Here is a 16684-nt window from a genome sequence, read left to right as displayed (position 1 = left end):
ACTCCTGGCTGAAAGGAATGAAAACTTTCTCTTGAATCCAACTGTGCCATCCACGCTGCACTGCACCCATAACAACTCGGGAACCGGGGTAAAACAAACCATTCCAGTCTCTGGTATACTGTACGGCTTAATATGCTGCTAGACACAGATTTCTGTTAGTATGTGCACACTGGCAAAGGAAACGTCATACTTTGAGTATTAATATAGACTTTCAAAGTAGAAATACTGCTGCCATCACATATAGAAAACGTCTGTGCACATCTACAAGATATCAATCTTCTCCCTCCCATCTATGCTCCTCTTCGAGAAAACACTGGCTCCGAAGCATAGCAAGAAGTCAGGGGCATGCATGTTTGTAAACAAGTGCCTTCGGGCACGTTTTATGCTCCCTCTTCAAGTACCTGCTGATAAAACTGAAAGCTTCCCTCCTCTACAAGGCAAAAGAAAGACACTGAAGAAGAAATTCAACCAGTGCTTAATTTGTAAATAGAAACGTGCCAGTGCTCAAAGCCCTCCTCTTATACATGTAGTAGCTGCAATTAAATGTGGAAACACAGAATACTGGATTTCCTATTACCATTCTGGCCATAATAAACATGACAGGGCTACTCCTTCCAGATCTGAATCTACCACTCAAAAGTATATGACAGCAGTTCTAATGCTAGTCCATGGGAGGAGCAGGCCTCACAGTAGTGGAGAACAAATTAGTGAGTTTTTCACTACCAGGACATGTAAAGCACATAAGTAAATGTCCTGCCTTTTACTTACATAGCACCATGCCCTATGGGTTACCTAGGGCCTCCCTTGGGGGTGACTTATGTGATGTGAAAGGGGAGTTTAAGGCTTGACAAGTAGTTTTAAATATCAAGTCGAAGTGGCAGTAAAACTGCACACACAGGCCCTGCAATGGCAGGCCTGAGACATGGTTAAGGGGCTACTTATGTGGAAGGCACAATCAGTGCTGCAGACTCAGTAGTAGCATTTAATTTACAGGCCCAAGGCACATGTAGTGCACTTTACTAGGGACTTACAGGTAAATTAAATATGCCAATTGGGTAGGAGCCAAAGTTACCATGTTAAGGGGAGACAGCACATGCACTTTAGCACTGGTCAGCAGTGGTAAGATGTGCAGAATCCTAAAACCAGAAAAAACAGAGTCAGAAAAGTAGAGGGAGGGAGGCAAAAAGTTGGGGGATAACCACCTGAAGGCTCTCAGGTCTAACATGTGTCCCCCCCAGCTAAAAGTGGGGAGAGTTACCCAACCCCTTGGAGCTCTCATCAGTAAGGCAGAAGAATCTGGAGAGATCATCAGCATTGGTGTGGTCAGTCCACGGGCAATGCTCCACCGTAACATCCATTCCCTGTAGGGAGATGGACCACCTCAATGGTTTAGGACTTTCACCTCTCATCTGCATGAGGCATCTGAAGGGGCCTGTGGTCTGTCTAATCCTGGAAGTTAGTCCCAAACATGTATGGTCTCAGCTTCTTCAGTGCACAGACCACAGCAGACCACAGCAAATGCTTCTCTTTCAGTGGCACTCCACTTCTGTTCCTGTGGAAGTAACCTTCTGTTAGTGAAGGTTATTGGTTGGTCTAGGCACTCTTCATTTAGCTGTGCTAAGACTGCACCTATGCCATGCTCTGAAACATCCATCTGCTTTATGAATACCTTGGAGTAATCAGGGACCCAAAGCACAGGTTCTGTGCACATGGCTTCCTTGACGGAATCAAATGCTTTCTGACAAGCCTCTATCCAGATCACCAACCTGAGCTGCATTTTGGAAGTCAGCTTAGTTAAGGGGGCCACAATGGTGCCATATCCCTTAACAAATCTGCGGTAGTAACCAGTGAAGCCTAGGAAGGCTCTCACTTCAGTTTGGGTTTTAGGTGATTGCCAAGCCATGATTGTTTTAATCTTGGCCTGAAGGGACTGCCCCTTGCCACCACCTACTAGGTGTCTCAAGTACACCATGAAACCCTGCCCAATCTGGCACTTACTGGCCTTAATTGTTGGTCCTGCCTGTTGCAGGGCCTGGAGCACCTCTTGGAGGTGAAGCAGGTGTTACTCCTAGCTGGCTCTGTGGACGGCAATGTCGTCTAAGTAGGAGACACAGAACACCTCTTTATCAACCAGGTCTCTGTTAACCAACCGTTGGAAGGTAGCAGGGGCATTCTTCAAGCCAAAGGGCATCACCCAGATTTAGTAATGTCCCTCAGGGGTGGAGAATGCTGACCTCTATTTTTCCCCCTCAGTCAAGGTGATCTACCAGTACCCCGATGTCAAGTCAAAGGCACTGAAACATTTGGCAGAGCCTATCCTGTCAATGAGCTCATCAGCTCTGGGGATGGGGTGTGCATTTGTCTTGGTGATGGAATTGAGACCTCAGTAGTCAACACAGAAACAAAGTTCTGGTTTGGTCCCCAGTGGGGCGGCCTTTGGTACCAATACCACGGGGCTTGACCAAGAACTGTTAGAGGTTTCTATCACCCTTAAAGCTGTCATCTGGACAACCTCCTCCTTGATGCTTGTCTTCACCCTGTCTGACAACTTGTAAATTTTGTTCTATACAGGGGGATAGTCTTCCGTGTCAATATCACGGATGCACAGATATGAGAGTCCAGGGGTAAGAGAAAACAGGGAGTAGAATGGACCCAGTAACTGGGAACAGTCACCTCACTGGCCTAGAGTCAGGGAGTCAGGGAGTCAGAGAGGTTGACACCCTCTACTGACCCATCAGTTTCCTGTGCAGAGAAGAGGTCAGGGAGAGGTTCACTCTCCTCCTCCACACTAGCATCTGTCTCAAGGAGAATGCAGACTTCAAACCTCTAAAAGTGAGGCTTTAGTCTATTTACATGGAGCACCCTAGGGGGGTTTCTTGGGGTCTGGAGGTCCACTAAGTGCCCCCCCCATTATGCTCCTTTATTTCGTAGGGGCCAGTCCAACGATCCTGGAGAGCTCTTGGGTTCTACTGGTTTCATGACCCATACTTTGTCGCCAGGTTGAAACTCCACCAGAGTGGCCTTCTGGTCTTACCAGTGTTTCATTACCTCTTGACTGGCCTCAAGGTTGCTTTTGGCCTTTTTCCAGAAGCAGTGCATCTGGTTGAGGAGGGTCAACATGCAGCTGACCACGTCCTGGGGGTTTCCTAGGAACTTTCTCCCACCCCTCCTTGACCATGCTTAGAGGCCCCCTAATAGGGTGGTCATAGAGAAGTTCAAAGTGACTGAACCTTATCCCTTTCTGGGGTACCTCTCTGTAAGCAAAGAGAAGGCATAACAACATGATGTTCCACTTATGCCTCATGGCCTCAGGGAGGCCTGCAATCATGACCTTCAAGGCCCTGTTGAATCGCTCAACTATACCATTGGATTGAGGGTGATAGGGTGTGGTGAAATAGTAAGTTACACAACATGCATCCCACGTGGACTTTATGGATGCAGACATGAAGTTGGTGCCTCTTTCAGACACTATCTCTTTGGGGAACCCCACACAGGTAAAGATCTCCATCAAAGCTCTGGTCACCACAGGTGCAGTCATCGTCCTCAGAGAGATTGCCTCTGGGTGGCGTGTGGCATGGTCCACCAAGACCAGGATGAGCCTGTTACGCAGGGCTGTCTTGGGGTCCAATGGACCAATGACATTAATGCCCACCCTTTGAAAGGGGGTGCCAACAGAAGTGGGTCGGGGAGACTTCAGCTTTTTCCTTGACTTCCCACTGGCCTGGCATGAGCTAATTTAATGCTCCTTTAGATGATTCTGTATTAAACCTTTTAAACGTAATATAGAACTCAGCTATTGAGTGGTCCCTGTTACTAATTAAGATTTTACTCTGATAAACTTGTGTAGCAATGGGGAAGGTAGTATTTTGCGGCTAGATCAATAAGAAGGCTCATGGAGCTGAGCTGTTTAAGGTAAATTTTGGGGCTCATTCAATATTGGGGTTCATGAGATTAATTGGGTTCAGCTCCAACAAGGGAAGAGCCCAGGGTGTAGGTTGTATGTATGTGCTTCCACTTGTAGTGATTGTTTGGCTTGTATATTTTTCCTCAGGTGACACCTGTCTCCTTATTCTTTTCAATTTGTAATTCTACATAAAGTAGGTGTAAACCTCTGCCTTCATTACGTAGATCTACATGTGGTGAACTAACACCCCAAAAATGCCCTTACATTTCTGTATAGTAACTATACAGTTCTATTGTGAGGAACATATGACCCCATCCCTGCATGTTAAGAGCTTTACTCCCAGGCAAAAATCTACATGTGTGGTGATCTGCGCCTGTAAAATTACCTTTGTGAATTGGGCCTACCATGGTTATGTTTCACATGGGGAGTCAAAGTTGGAAACAGCTTAGAAACACAGAACTGAATTGAAAATAAATATATGGTTTGCCACAAGGAATTTTGAGGGAAGCTTGAACTGAGACAGCAGTATGCTGGAACTTAAGAGATTAATAAGAGTCAAGACAAATATTGAAGGAAAGAGGTTATAGCCACAACTTTACAGATTATAGACTCCAATCTCATTCGGGTTATTACTTTCAACTACACAAAAAACAGAGAGTTAGGTCCCTTTGTTGGATCATGTTGCCCTGTGTACCTCAATTCAGGATCTAAATTCTTGGATCAAATGTAATTGATGACTGAAAATTCTTGATCTTCAGTGCCCAGGCAAAGTGGACTAGTTTGGACACTCCTATTCCTTAACCAGAAATGTTTGCTTTTATAAGTCTCTGAGACAGTGTAATCAAGGGAATGGTCACAGAATATTGTGGATTTAGTATTATCATCTACAAATATTGTAGCCAAAATATTGACAACCAAAATGTCATCATGGTGAGTACATATAGGCAAGAATAAGTTTTATCTATCTATCTATCTATCTATCTATCTATCTATCTATCTATCTATCTATCTATCTATCTATCTATGTGTATCATAATTAGGACCATGTTTCCATTGAAAAAGCGTTTTTGACTTGCCCATATCTTTGGCACTGTTTGACAAATTTTCACAACATTTTTTTTTTAAAGTGACACAGTGATTCTTGTTGCACATTAGAAGTTTCAGGGTGATCCATCATGCAGGGGCCAAGGAAAAAGGGCTAAAAATCGTTGTGTTTCCCATGTTAATTCCCATGGGACCTGTCAGCACATCCACAGCCCAAACCACTGGACAAAATTACACCAAATTTTGAAGAAAACTGTCAGTATGCAGATTGTGCTTTTTGTTATTTGGTGTAAATCTGTTTAGTAGTTTAGGAGATATGTAAGGGCAGATACATTTGTAAATCTCTTGCTGCGATTAATTGTGAAATTTGTGAATATTCACAAATATGCATGTGGAAAGAAGCACTGCAATTGCCTCACCGCAACCTGACTAGAAAGTTGCAACCGCCATTTTATTTCATGGGATACGGTCCCTGGGGGTGAAAACTGAAATTGAAAGTGGCATAAGGGGTCATTTTGAAGGTACCCTGCCCCCAGGGGTGTGATATAGGTGTGTTTTAGGGACAAATTATAGGGTTAATATAATTTGGCGTCACGGTGTGCGATATTCACGAAAATTCTCAAAGTTCCATTAATTCTTTGCAAAATAGTTGCAATTATGGAAAAACCTGAAAGAAAAACCACAGACTCATTCATACACAACTTCATTCACTCATACATGCACTCTGAGGCTCATGCGCTCACTCACACACCCACTCAGACTCTCATGCATGCACTCAGAGCCACTCATAGACTCACACACTCACTTTCAGATCCACTTAGACACTCACGCACTCACTCATCCAATGATAGAGACACAGAGAAGGCCCTGTGGCCAACCTGAGCAGTGCAGGACCAAAAGCCATCCATGGTGTGGGGTTGGGTGGTTATAAAGTCTTGGCTGTAAGGCTTGGTCGCACGGCGGGGGGGTTGGAATAACGTATAGTAATTAAAATTACTTTACGTTAAAAAACATATAAACCATATAAATTCACTAGAAAAACAAAGGTTACAGAGAAGTTATAGTTAGGTTAGGTAACTCATACAAAACCATAGAAATTCAGCAGCTATAGTTAGAGTTCCTTCAAGTAACTATAATTTTCTCCCTAAGGTAGCTATAAATCACACCTTCGCCATGCACAGCTATTAACTGCACATATTATGTCATTGATGAGATCTTGTATGGCATCTTTGATATCACTGCAACGTTTGCAATAACATTGTTGATAAGAAAACTGTGCAAGGCAAGGGCTACATTAGTTTGTTAATGGGCTGGTGGAAAGAGCAGGTATCCGCGGAGATTTTGGACTTTCATGAGGAAGTGGTTCCATGGTGATATATTTGTGATGTGGCGAAGGGGTGAGGAATCTGTTTTGATGTTTTTGACTAGGTTGAATCATAATAAATGCAATTTACAATTCGTTGAACCTCACAGTGTTTCACGTATTGAATTCTTGGATGTTGTGGTCGTGGTAGATAAAGACTCTCAGACCGCAAGATTATATAGAAAGAAAACGGCTGGGAATAGTTTACTCAATACCCGGAAAGCTCATCCATCCAGTTTAATAAATAGCATTCCTTATGGTGAATTGCTATGAGCACGACAGATTTGTAGCACTATGAAGTATTACCATCTACAGAGTAGAATCATGTGTGAGAGTTAAAAGGAAAGAGGCTATGATATGAACATCATTATGCATGCCAAACAGAAGGTTGACAATACCGCCAGAGAAAGCATTTTACATAAGACCAAAGTTATCAGGGAGAAAACAGGGACTGTGAGATTTATTACATCATACTGCAATCCGTCTAATAATGTCAGGAAAATCTTTGAAAAGAGTTGGCACATTTTACACACTGACCCGGTGTTAACAAAACACATACATGATACACCACAGATTACATTTAGGAAGAGCAAATCACTAACAGATGAACACAGCCACAGTATGGTGACACATGAGGGGGAGATGACAAGTTGTAATACGTTACCACTGGGTTTCTACTGTTGTATGCAATGCTGTGCTTGTAAGAACAGTGAAAACTGTAAGGAATTGAGAGTGGGAAGCAACAAAAAGGAACATCTCATTAAGGGACATTATAATTGTAACACAGATTTCTGTGTATATTTTCTGATATGTTCGTGTGAAAAGATTTATGTGGGTAGCACAATTCATCGTGCCAAAAAAAGAGTGTTGGAACATAAGAGGGCATTAAACACCATGATCAGAGTTACCCAGTAGCGAGACACTTTAATAAATACCATTTTGGAAATTAGAATTTGCTTCGATTTGTAGTGATTGACCAGATTAAGGTAAATAATTGGGGAGGGGATAGAGAATATGGATTGAGAATATTGGAGTCTAAAAATATAGGGCCTCATTACAGCCCGGGGCGGCCGGCGGTACACCAGTGGTAACATCGCCAACAGGCTGGCGGTGTACTGACAGTGTATTATGACTGTGGTGCATTAGCTACGGCCATACCGCCGGCCCCTGCAACTGACCGCCAGGCTTCCGCTAGGCAGTCATAATCCCCAACCACCATCTGTCCATGGCGGTAAACACTGCCATGGAAAGGCTGCGGTAAGGGGGACTCTGGGTGCCCCTTGGGGCCCCTGCACTGCCCATGCACTTAGCATGGGAACTGCAGGGGCCCCCAGGCACAACCCCATCGCGCATTTCACTGCCCGAATTTCGGGCAGTGAAATGCGCGACTGGTGCTGCTGCACCCACTGCACATCAACATTGCCGCCGGCTCTATTGTGAGCCGGCTGCAATGTTGATGTGACATTTCCGCTGGCCCAGCGGACAGAAACGCTGTTTCTGTCCGCTGGCCCAGTGTAAAAGTCATCATAGGGAGCCACAAATACCAACAGCACTGGCGGTATAGTGGCGCCTGCAGCTTGGGCGATCTTTTTGTAAGACGGCCGAAGTTGTAATGAGGGCCATAGTGTATTTTGACACACTCGATCCCTTTGGATTGAACTCCAGCAAAGAAATGAGTCTACATCTGGGATAAAAATATGGATTACTGCATTGAGCCTTTGAATGTGATTTTAAAATCATTTTAACCTTTGTTTTAAATAACGTTGATGTGTATATGTGCGGGATGATTTCACTATGTGGTTCTTATTTTACACAGGTGGTGACAATTTAAAAGCTGATGGTAGCCTGCCCTGCTCGATTTATCTACACATGTATGGTTTATTATACCATGGCGAAACAGTTTGATAATTTTGGACATATTATGAACAGGAGTGATGCTAATTTTGGTATCAATATGGGTTGAGATTGGCCAATTCCTCAATGTTTATGATGTAAATTTCATTTGATTAATTTCATGAATAGTATTTAGGTAATTACATGCGGTGTTGTTTCTTTCTCTGGCGAGCCCGTGCACAGGTAATATTACATTTTGCCCACTGGAGCTTGATTGGGGTAGAACTACAACTACAACTTGAATTCATTATTGGACAGACAATGATTATTTAATAGCATGTATATTATGTAGTGAGTTTGCAATTTCAGTTAAAAAATATCACAAACTATTATTTTAGGTGATAGGTACTAGAGATATCAGTTATTACTAGTAATCCAATTCTTATGGGAGTTATAAGGTTCAGATCTCTACCTTTATGTGAATTGTCTTGAAAAATATATATTACGTGTAGGTGTGCAAGCTGTGCAGTTTATAGTAAATATTGAATTCCCGAATGTTTAGGAATAATGGTCAATAAAAAGATCTGTGTATAATATGATCAACTGGTACACAGTTTTAGGATGGCTGCCATCGTCCGTGGGTTGAATGTGGGCTTATACAGTAATGTCCTTTGTGTTTGATATTTTTTAAACATTTGTTTTTCATTCCCACCCAACCGTGAGCAAGGCTATGGCTGAAATGCGTTGGAGAGGAAATCTATTTCTGAATAAATGAATTTACAGCATGACAAAGGTGTCCTGGCTCTCCTTGTATGGAAGGAAATGTATTAATGTTGTTGGAGTTTCCGGAACCCGGCGGGGTCCGCTGTGCCATAGCTTCCGCATTCCGGATTGCACTTTGGTGTATATATACACATATATACATATGTGTGTGTGTTTTATATATATATATATATATATATATATTTATATATATATATATATATATATATATATATATATATATATATATATATATATATATATATATATATACACACATACATATATTTGCTTTAAAAAAAAGGTTACCGGGATGCTATAGTTAGGCTCTGAATTTACTTGCACAAAACCAGAGAAATTCAGCAGTTATAGTTAGTGTTATTTCAATTAACTATAACTCATGACCTAACGTAACTATAACTTGCGCCTCCGCCATGCACAGTTTTTTCTCTAATAATTTGCTTCCAATGTTTCATTAATATTTTCATTGATGTTATAAAGGTTGCCATAAGTGCTAATTAATATCTGGGGTAATTAGCAGTGCATTGTGAGGGCGCAAGTTATGGTTAATTAAAATAACTAAGTATAACTAATGAATTTCTATGGTTTTGTGTGAGTAAGTTCAGAACCTAACTATAACGCCCCTGTAACCTTTGTTTTTTTCAGTGAATTTCTATTCTTTTTTTAACGTGAATAAATTACTATACATGATTTCAAGTACTGCACGGCCTTTGGCCGAGCATGGCGGGGGTTGGCTGCAGGGCCTGGCCTGTGGTCAGGTCCTGTGACCAACCCCATATGACCACCCAACCCTGTGCCATGCACAGGTTGGGTCTTAATTGCAGGGCTTGTCTCTTTGGGTATGAAAATAGGTGTGAGGCCGTGTCTCTGGGTGTGACAGTGTCTACCTGGGTGTGAGAGTGTCTGTGTGGGTGTGTTAGTGGGTGTGTGAGAGTCTGAGTGTATCTGTGAGTGGGTGCATGAATGTCTGAGTGGGTCTGTGAGCTGGAGCATGAGTGTCTAAGTGGGTCTGTGAGTGGGTGCATGAGTCTCTGAGTGCGTCTGTGAGTGAGTGTGTGATTAAGTGTCAATGGATGCATTAGGGTCTGAGTGGGTCTGTGAGTAGGTGTGACAATGTCCTAAAGAGAAGTGTGGCACAATGGTTAGAGTGGCAGACCCTGATTCAGACCCTGATGCAGAGATCTGGCCCGGGACCAGGGTTCAATTCCCACCTCGGCAGGTCTTGGGCTCAAATCCCTTGGACCAGATGATTCTCGCCTCAGTGCCTAATCTAATTAATGGGTCCCACTCTGTAACTCTGGGCAATAGCTTTCTTAATCCCCACAACAGCCCTCACAGCGCTTGGATGCCTGGCTTCACCCTGGGGCTGTCCAGGAGTGGGCGCCTCACAGGGAAAAGCCAGGAGGGGTTCCACAACGGTATGCGTACCGCGCCTTGAGACCCTAATGGGTAAGTAGTGTGCTATTCAAGTGCGAAGTTTAAAGAGTCTATGGGAATTAACACTTTTTTAATCCCCCTCTTTTTCTCGGCCCCCGCTTGACAGATCACTCCCAAACTTTCTATGCACAACAAGAACCACCAGCACACTTAAAAAAAAAAAATCACGAAGATTCTTCAAACGGCACCAAAGATATAGGCAAGTCAAAAATGCTTTTCCTTTGGAAACATGGTCCTAACTATAACTACCTACTGGCGACTGCCAGTAGGTAATTAATAGAGATAGAGAAAGAGAGAGAGAGACAGAAATGACACCTACCAGCACAAAAACAATCCTGGGAGTTGTTTTCCTTTTTCTACGTTCTATGGAAAGAGGAAACAACAAGGAGAAATAAAGATTCTTCTCCTTGTTGCGGCTGCCCTGGGAAGCATACCGTTTTGACGTATTCCCAGGTTTACAGATTCTTGTGAACCTGGGAATACATCATAAACCATGTGTTTTTATTCATGGGAACACCGACCACAATGCCCATGGTACGCCTCTCTGACGCAATGTAAGGCAACGCAGTGACTTGCTGTGCCTTGTCTTACACCATATCTACAAGGCCATAAAAAGCCAGGCAAAGCCGGTTTGCAGGGTCTTGTATATATGAATCTGAATTATGCCCCGCCGATGCGTCACAAAAAGTAATGCAGTGGTGGTGCACAGGGCTTGTAAATGTTCCCCCTACACATTCCCAGGTTTACAGATTCTTCTGAATTTGGGAATGCATCAAAACCCATGGCGGTTGTATGAAACACCCACTGCAGTGCCCATGGCATGCCTCCCTGATGCAGTCAACGGCAGTGCAGCAACTTACACTGTGTTGTCTTACACCATATTTACAAGGCCATACAAAGCCATGCAAAGTGGTTTTGCGTGGCCCGATAGACATGGGCTTGTACTATGCGCCGCCGGTTTCTTCACAAAAAGTGACGCCCCAGCGGCACACAGGACTTGGAAATATGACCCTTTGTTTTTGTGCCTTGCGGAGGACAATCTATCAATTTTTATATGTACTAGTGCAGTTAGTTATGGATCATTTTCTTTCCTTCAAATAAATTGTAGTTGCTAGCATGAAAGAATGTAAACCACGAGTTAACCTTTTTAGCGGTCAATTTGGGGTAAATTTGGTGTGTTCGAATTCCATAATACTTCACAAAATGTATTTGGTGTTGGTGAAGATGGGTGCAAACTTCGAAAACAAAGCTTTTTATGTAATTTCTTTAAAGTATGGATTTTTAGGTGGCATTTCTTCTGATCTACGAATTCATGAGGATGGTGGGTGGACATAAACCAGATGCACAGGGTGATGATTGGTCCAAAAGGGGCGAGAACATTTAATCTACTTGTTTCTTGCTCTGGAATATCCAGGTTGTGGTGTGAATAACTATTTGATTACACCAAGGTGAATGAGTTTTCTTTTTAACCCTCAGGAAAATGGGGCCATTTGAACATATGTGGCACAGTTGTGAGTGATTGACAACATCTCTGCTACTAGCTAGATGTAATTTAGAATGAACTGTAGATGCTAGTCTGGCTGAAGATCAATCCAATGCATTGCGTATATAGTGGTGGTCCTCTCCAGTCATTGCTCGTGGGGATTCCTGGGGGCAGGGTGTGGTGGGGTGGTGAGCAGGGGGGATTAGTACATTTAAATATATTTAAATGTTTTTTTTTTTAAATGTACCTCCTCCGCTGCACGCTGCTCCTCTCTCCCGCATCGCCGCTGCACGCAAGCACAGACCCCCAGCCTGCCCTGCGGCCAATCCTGATGCTGCTCAAAGCAGGGTCAGGATTGGCTGGGAGCGCCCTCGCTGGGCGCTGCCAGGCAGACTGGGAGCCTGTGCTGGCTCCTGGGCTGGGGAGAGCCCTATGCGCATGTGTTTGGACGGCCTGAGACGGCCGGCCAAACATACATGTGCACTCCCCCTCAGTGCACATCACCCCCGTGGCCCAGCCCCTTTCAAAGAAAAGAATAATAAACATAGTTTATTATCCTTTTCTTTGAACGGCTCTGCAGCTGCCGCTGCTGGCGGGGGGAAATGCTCTTCCACCTTTATGGAGGAGCTGCCCCTGCTCCTCTCCTTCTTGAAAGAATACACACACAACTTGAAAATCATGGAACATGTCAAGTAGTACGAAAAAGTATCCTTAGTTTCAATGGGTACATATCAAATCAAATTGTGAATCATTTACCTGATTTTTTAGTTCTTTTATAAGGAAAGAGACAGGCTGTCCATGAAGATTTCCACTTGGTGATGTTAACGGAGTGTTGATGTCGGAATGGGCATCTACCCAAACCACACATAGATCAGGGTGAACCTTCGCATGACCAGCGATTGTGCCAACTGCCAGGCTAAATAAACAAAAAGATAACAAATGTTTTTACAAACAAGCGTCCATTACAACATCTAGATTTCATACAGTGTGTTCCGCCAGGTTTGTCAACTGACCTGATGGTACCATAGTGCTGTGTACTCCATTGCTACAGGTCCGTTCTTTGCCCTGAATTGAATGTGCAAATGCAGCAAAGAGGAAAAAATGTTCTTTGAAATGAGGAACTTGTGGGCCTCCTCGTGATTATTAATGAGGTAACATCAATGTGTGCCGCAATATGGGTTCTGCAACACGAGGAAGGACAGGAATCTCTCAATGTGCTTTGGATAGCGCCAGCATTGTGCTTTGCCCCTACACCAAACATGTGGTGTACTCTACAACTGAAATCCAGAGAGCAGGAGGAAAGTCTACAAGTGCCAAAAGCCACTTCTTTGCCTTTACAAAATTAAGTGAGCCGACTAATCTCTTGCACCCCCAAACCTCAATGGAATATTTCGGAACCCATTCTAGAAGCATTAACACTGTATTTTCCCCAAATAATCCCTCTATTCCCAAAATGAGAAACTGTAGTACACCAGAAAGTAAATATTCCCATTTTTCTAACATTTGTAAGATGTTTTAACATTAACTTTCACTTTTTGACACAATTAATTTAGCAGTTCGAAAATCGCACAAGTGTTTGGTGTACAATGTGTCCCTGCAGCCAATTAATTCAGCGTGTGATGAATTAGAAACTCAGTGAACTTATTTAACATATAGATCCTGCCTTACGGGAGCTGAATCAAAGGCAAAACTGGGCCCACAGGACCAGTGGAGGACTAGGGTGATCACCTGGCATTGAGGTATATTTTGGACAGGACTGTAAAAAATTCAGGACAAAGGGTCAAAATTCAGGACAAAAATTCAAGAACATACGCCAGTTTTACAGTCACATGCAAAAAAGGCCATGCCTCACTATGTTGCAGTGCATTTATTTACTCTTTTTTTTAACATAGCACTATTTATTCCCTGTGGTCTTTTTGTGATTAACTCCTGGTATGCTACATTCAGGTGTCACATTACATTCTTGTTCTGTAGTAAATTAATGCCCTTCAGTACTGCTGCTTCAGCAAGGCAATCTTCCCTACCCAAATCTACCCAATCTTTCATGAAGAGAAAGAAGCAGCAACATTTTGATTATTTTTCTGAACATTTTAAAAACCCTGGTAAACAGTTTGGGAAACATTAAGGTAATTAACCTTATGCTAGTTTAAACAAATTGAACAAACACATCTGGCTTACCCCAACTGCCCATAGACTTTCAACCTAAAAAAAAATGAAAGAGGCAGGGCAGATGGCGTGGGTGACAGTCTTACATCCTAATGTCAGGATGTGAGGTACCCACAACTTGTCTGTAGTCTCACAGCACTAGAGTGTATGTCTAGGACTCTACATTTATCTCAGAAATGGGAGCGTGGACTACCAATGAAAGATAATAAAAGAGAAGGATAAAATCGAGATCAAATGGGAGATCCACGACAAATATTTTAAAGATGTTGCTAAGAACTGGAAAAATAAGTAAGAGAAGAACAAGGTGGGACAATTCCTAAAATCAGACAAGATGGGTCCACTAAGACTAACGAAAGGTATTGAAAACCTGGGGAGTTGTCTCTGCACACAGGAGAAAAACAGAAGAGCAACTGTCAAGTGGTTGAACAAGCAACACCCATCCAACTTGGCAAACTCTTATGGTGCAATGGTCCGCTGTCCGTGCTTGTGAATGGTGAGCAGGGGCCAGACCCCTTGCAAGGTTGTGCAAGGCACTTACCTGCTTTGTCCATGTCTTTAAATGGTTTTGAAATTGAGCAAAAGTCAAACTAGTGATCTGGGTTATTCCTAAGTGTCAAGTGCTCATAGAATCTTCAAAATATTTGGGATGTAAATTGCACAAACAAAATGTAAGAATTTTAAAATGTAATTAGTGTTTCTTTAACATATGGCACTGTTTTCCCCTTTATATACAATTAGATCTCAGATTGAACTAATAACCAGTTACCGTTTGATACCTAGTGATTAATATCTACCATTCTAACACTGATTTGCAGGTTGGAAATCTCGGCAAAGCATCACAGTCCCTCCAAGCCCAGTTTGCTTTTTGGTCTTCTCTTCTGCTTTCTGTAGTGGGCCACGTGGCACTAGTGAAGATGGTGTGTGACCCCAATGATAGTATTATTTTGCAAACCTTCCCCTGCTCATCCTTCATTCCTTCTTCATACATGCCACTCATCTGATTTGATCGCTGTGGCGCCGTTGGGTAGCTCTTTCCACTCTAAAGCTACCTATGACTGCAGTGGATTAGGTCTTCTGGACTTAGAATGCTATTATTCAGCTGCACAGGTCCAATGGGTGGCTCGCTGGCTTTCTGCCCACCTCCCTGCATGAGATGGGGTTTACCAGTAAAGACTGTTAAGGAAGGCGTAATGCACTGGTCATTAATTCCTACTGTCCATTCTATGGATCACCATCTGGGTTTATCACGCACAGCTTTCTCTTGCCTTGCTAGAACCTGTAAACTCACTGACATGAAGAAACCCTATGCTCCTGCAATACCTTTGACAGTACGGCTGTGCTCAGAGCATCCCCATCAGTGGCATGCTGCAGGTATCTTAAAATTGGGGGATTTGTTTCTGGACGGCGAGTTACTAAATTTCCAAACCCTTGTGGCAGACTACCATCTTCACTCCAGTCAACTCCTTACTTACTACCACCTTAAATGATCATAAATTGCCTTATTTCATGTCTGCCACCTAGCACTAACCCTACAAGAGGTGTGCCAGAAGCTCTACGCCATAGGAACTGGTGGCAAACTGATAGAATGGGTGTACAGACCTTTCCTGCAACATGGAAGCCACTCCAGGTCTTCTCATCATACTACCTGGGTGATTGATGTGGCCAAACCTCTGCAAGATGTGGACTGGACTAAAATACTGGACTTTCCCCGCAAAGTGTCCCACGGCTGTCACCTTAAGTACATTCATAGTGCTTCCTTGTGAATGCATTCCGCCCGTTGCTTGCCATTGGCCTTGTGGTTTGTAACTCACATTTTGTTGCTTTCAATTTGATGGCTTTATTTGTTTTAGGCTATGCAGCTTGAGTTTGTTCATTCCCTTCTAAAACCTTATTTACAGTATCCTTCTGAGTGCTCTCTTTATGTAAACAGGACTGTAAATCTTGTTCTTATCTCATCACATTTGCTGTGCATTCAAAGAACAAAGTCAAATGTCAGGCTCTGTCTTCGGTGTTCACTTTACTTTCTCTGACTTCAAAGTGAGAGGATTTATGCGAAAATCTTGCTGTATACTGGGGTTACGAAATAGTTTTTTCTATCACATGACAACATTTAAATAAACTTCAGAATATATCAGAATTAGGAGTTCAAATGAAGCACATTTTTGTTAATTCTGAACTGTGCTGGAAACAAATACCTTTACATGATTAAAAAAAATCATTGCATTAGGTGATGCAATTTCCACACATCATTGTCTGTGCACAGTATATTTTGATTTGAAAAACTGTATATCTGTGCAAATGTAATGGTCATTTCAACCACAAATGTGCTGTCTGTCATGGCTGTGTTACCACACCATGCACACTCCACTCCACTCTGCAACACTCCACACCACTGCACCCTACTCCGTATCATTCCACTTTACGCTACTCCATGCCACTGCACTGCACTCTTCTCCATTCTGAACAACTCCACATTTTGCCTCTGCACTCTATGCTACTTCACGGTATGCCCCTCTACTCTTCTCTGTACCACTCTACTCTATGCCAATGCATTTTATGCCTATCTACACCACTGCGCTCTGCTCCTCTGCACGCTATACCACTACAGTCTACGCAACACCAATCTAGCCGCACACCTCCACTCTATGCCACTCTGCAACACTGCACAGTA

The 16684-nt window shown here is 43.0% G+C and overlaps 1 protein-coding gene across 1 annotated transcript in view; it reads right to left on the bottom strand.

Annotated features, from left to right (window-relative positions):
• ARG1 (arginase 1) overlaps positions 1-16684 on the bottom strand; it is a 221880-nt gene that overhangs the window by 102678 nt on the left and 102518 nt on the right. The window contains exon 4 of the mRNA XM_069234881.1: positions 12604-12763. Coding sequence (XP_069090982.1) covers positions 12604-12763 — 160 coding nt within the window. The remainder of the gene's footprint in view (positions 1-12603; positions 12764-16684) is intronic.

This window comes from Pleurodeles waltl, chromosome 5 (genome assembly GCF_031143425.1).
Source record: "Pleurodeles waltl isolate 20211129_DDA chromosome 5, aPleWal1.hap1.20221129, whole genome shotgun sequence".
Classification (NCBI taxonomy): domain Eukaryota; kingdom Metazoa; phylum Chordata; class Amphibia; order Caudata; family Salamandridae; genus Pleurodeles; species Pleurodeles waltl.
Note: the sequence above shows the minus strand (reverse complement) of the source record. Positions and strands in the feature narration are given on the sequence as shown.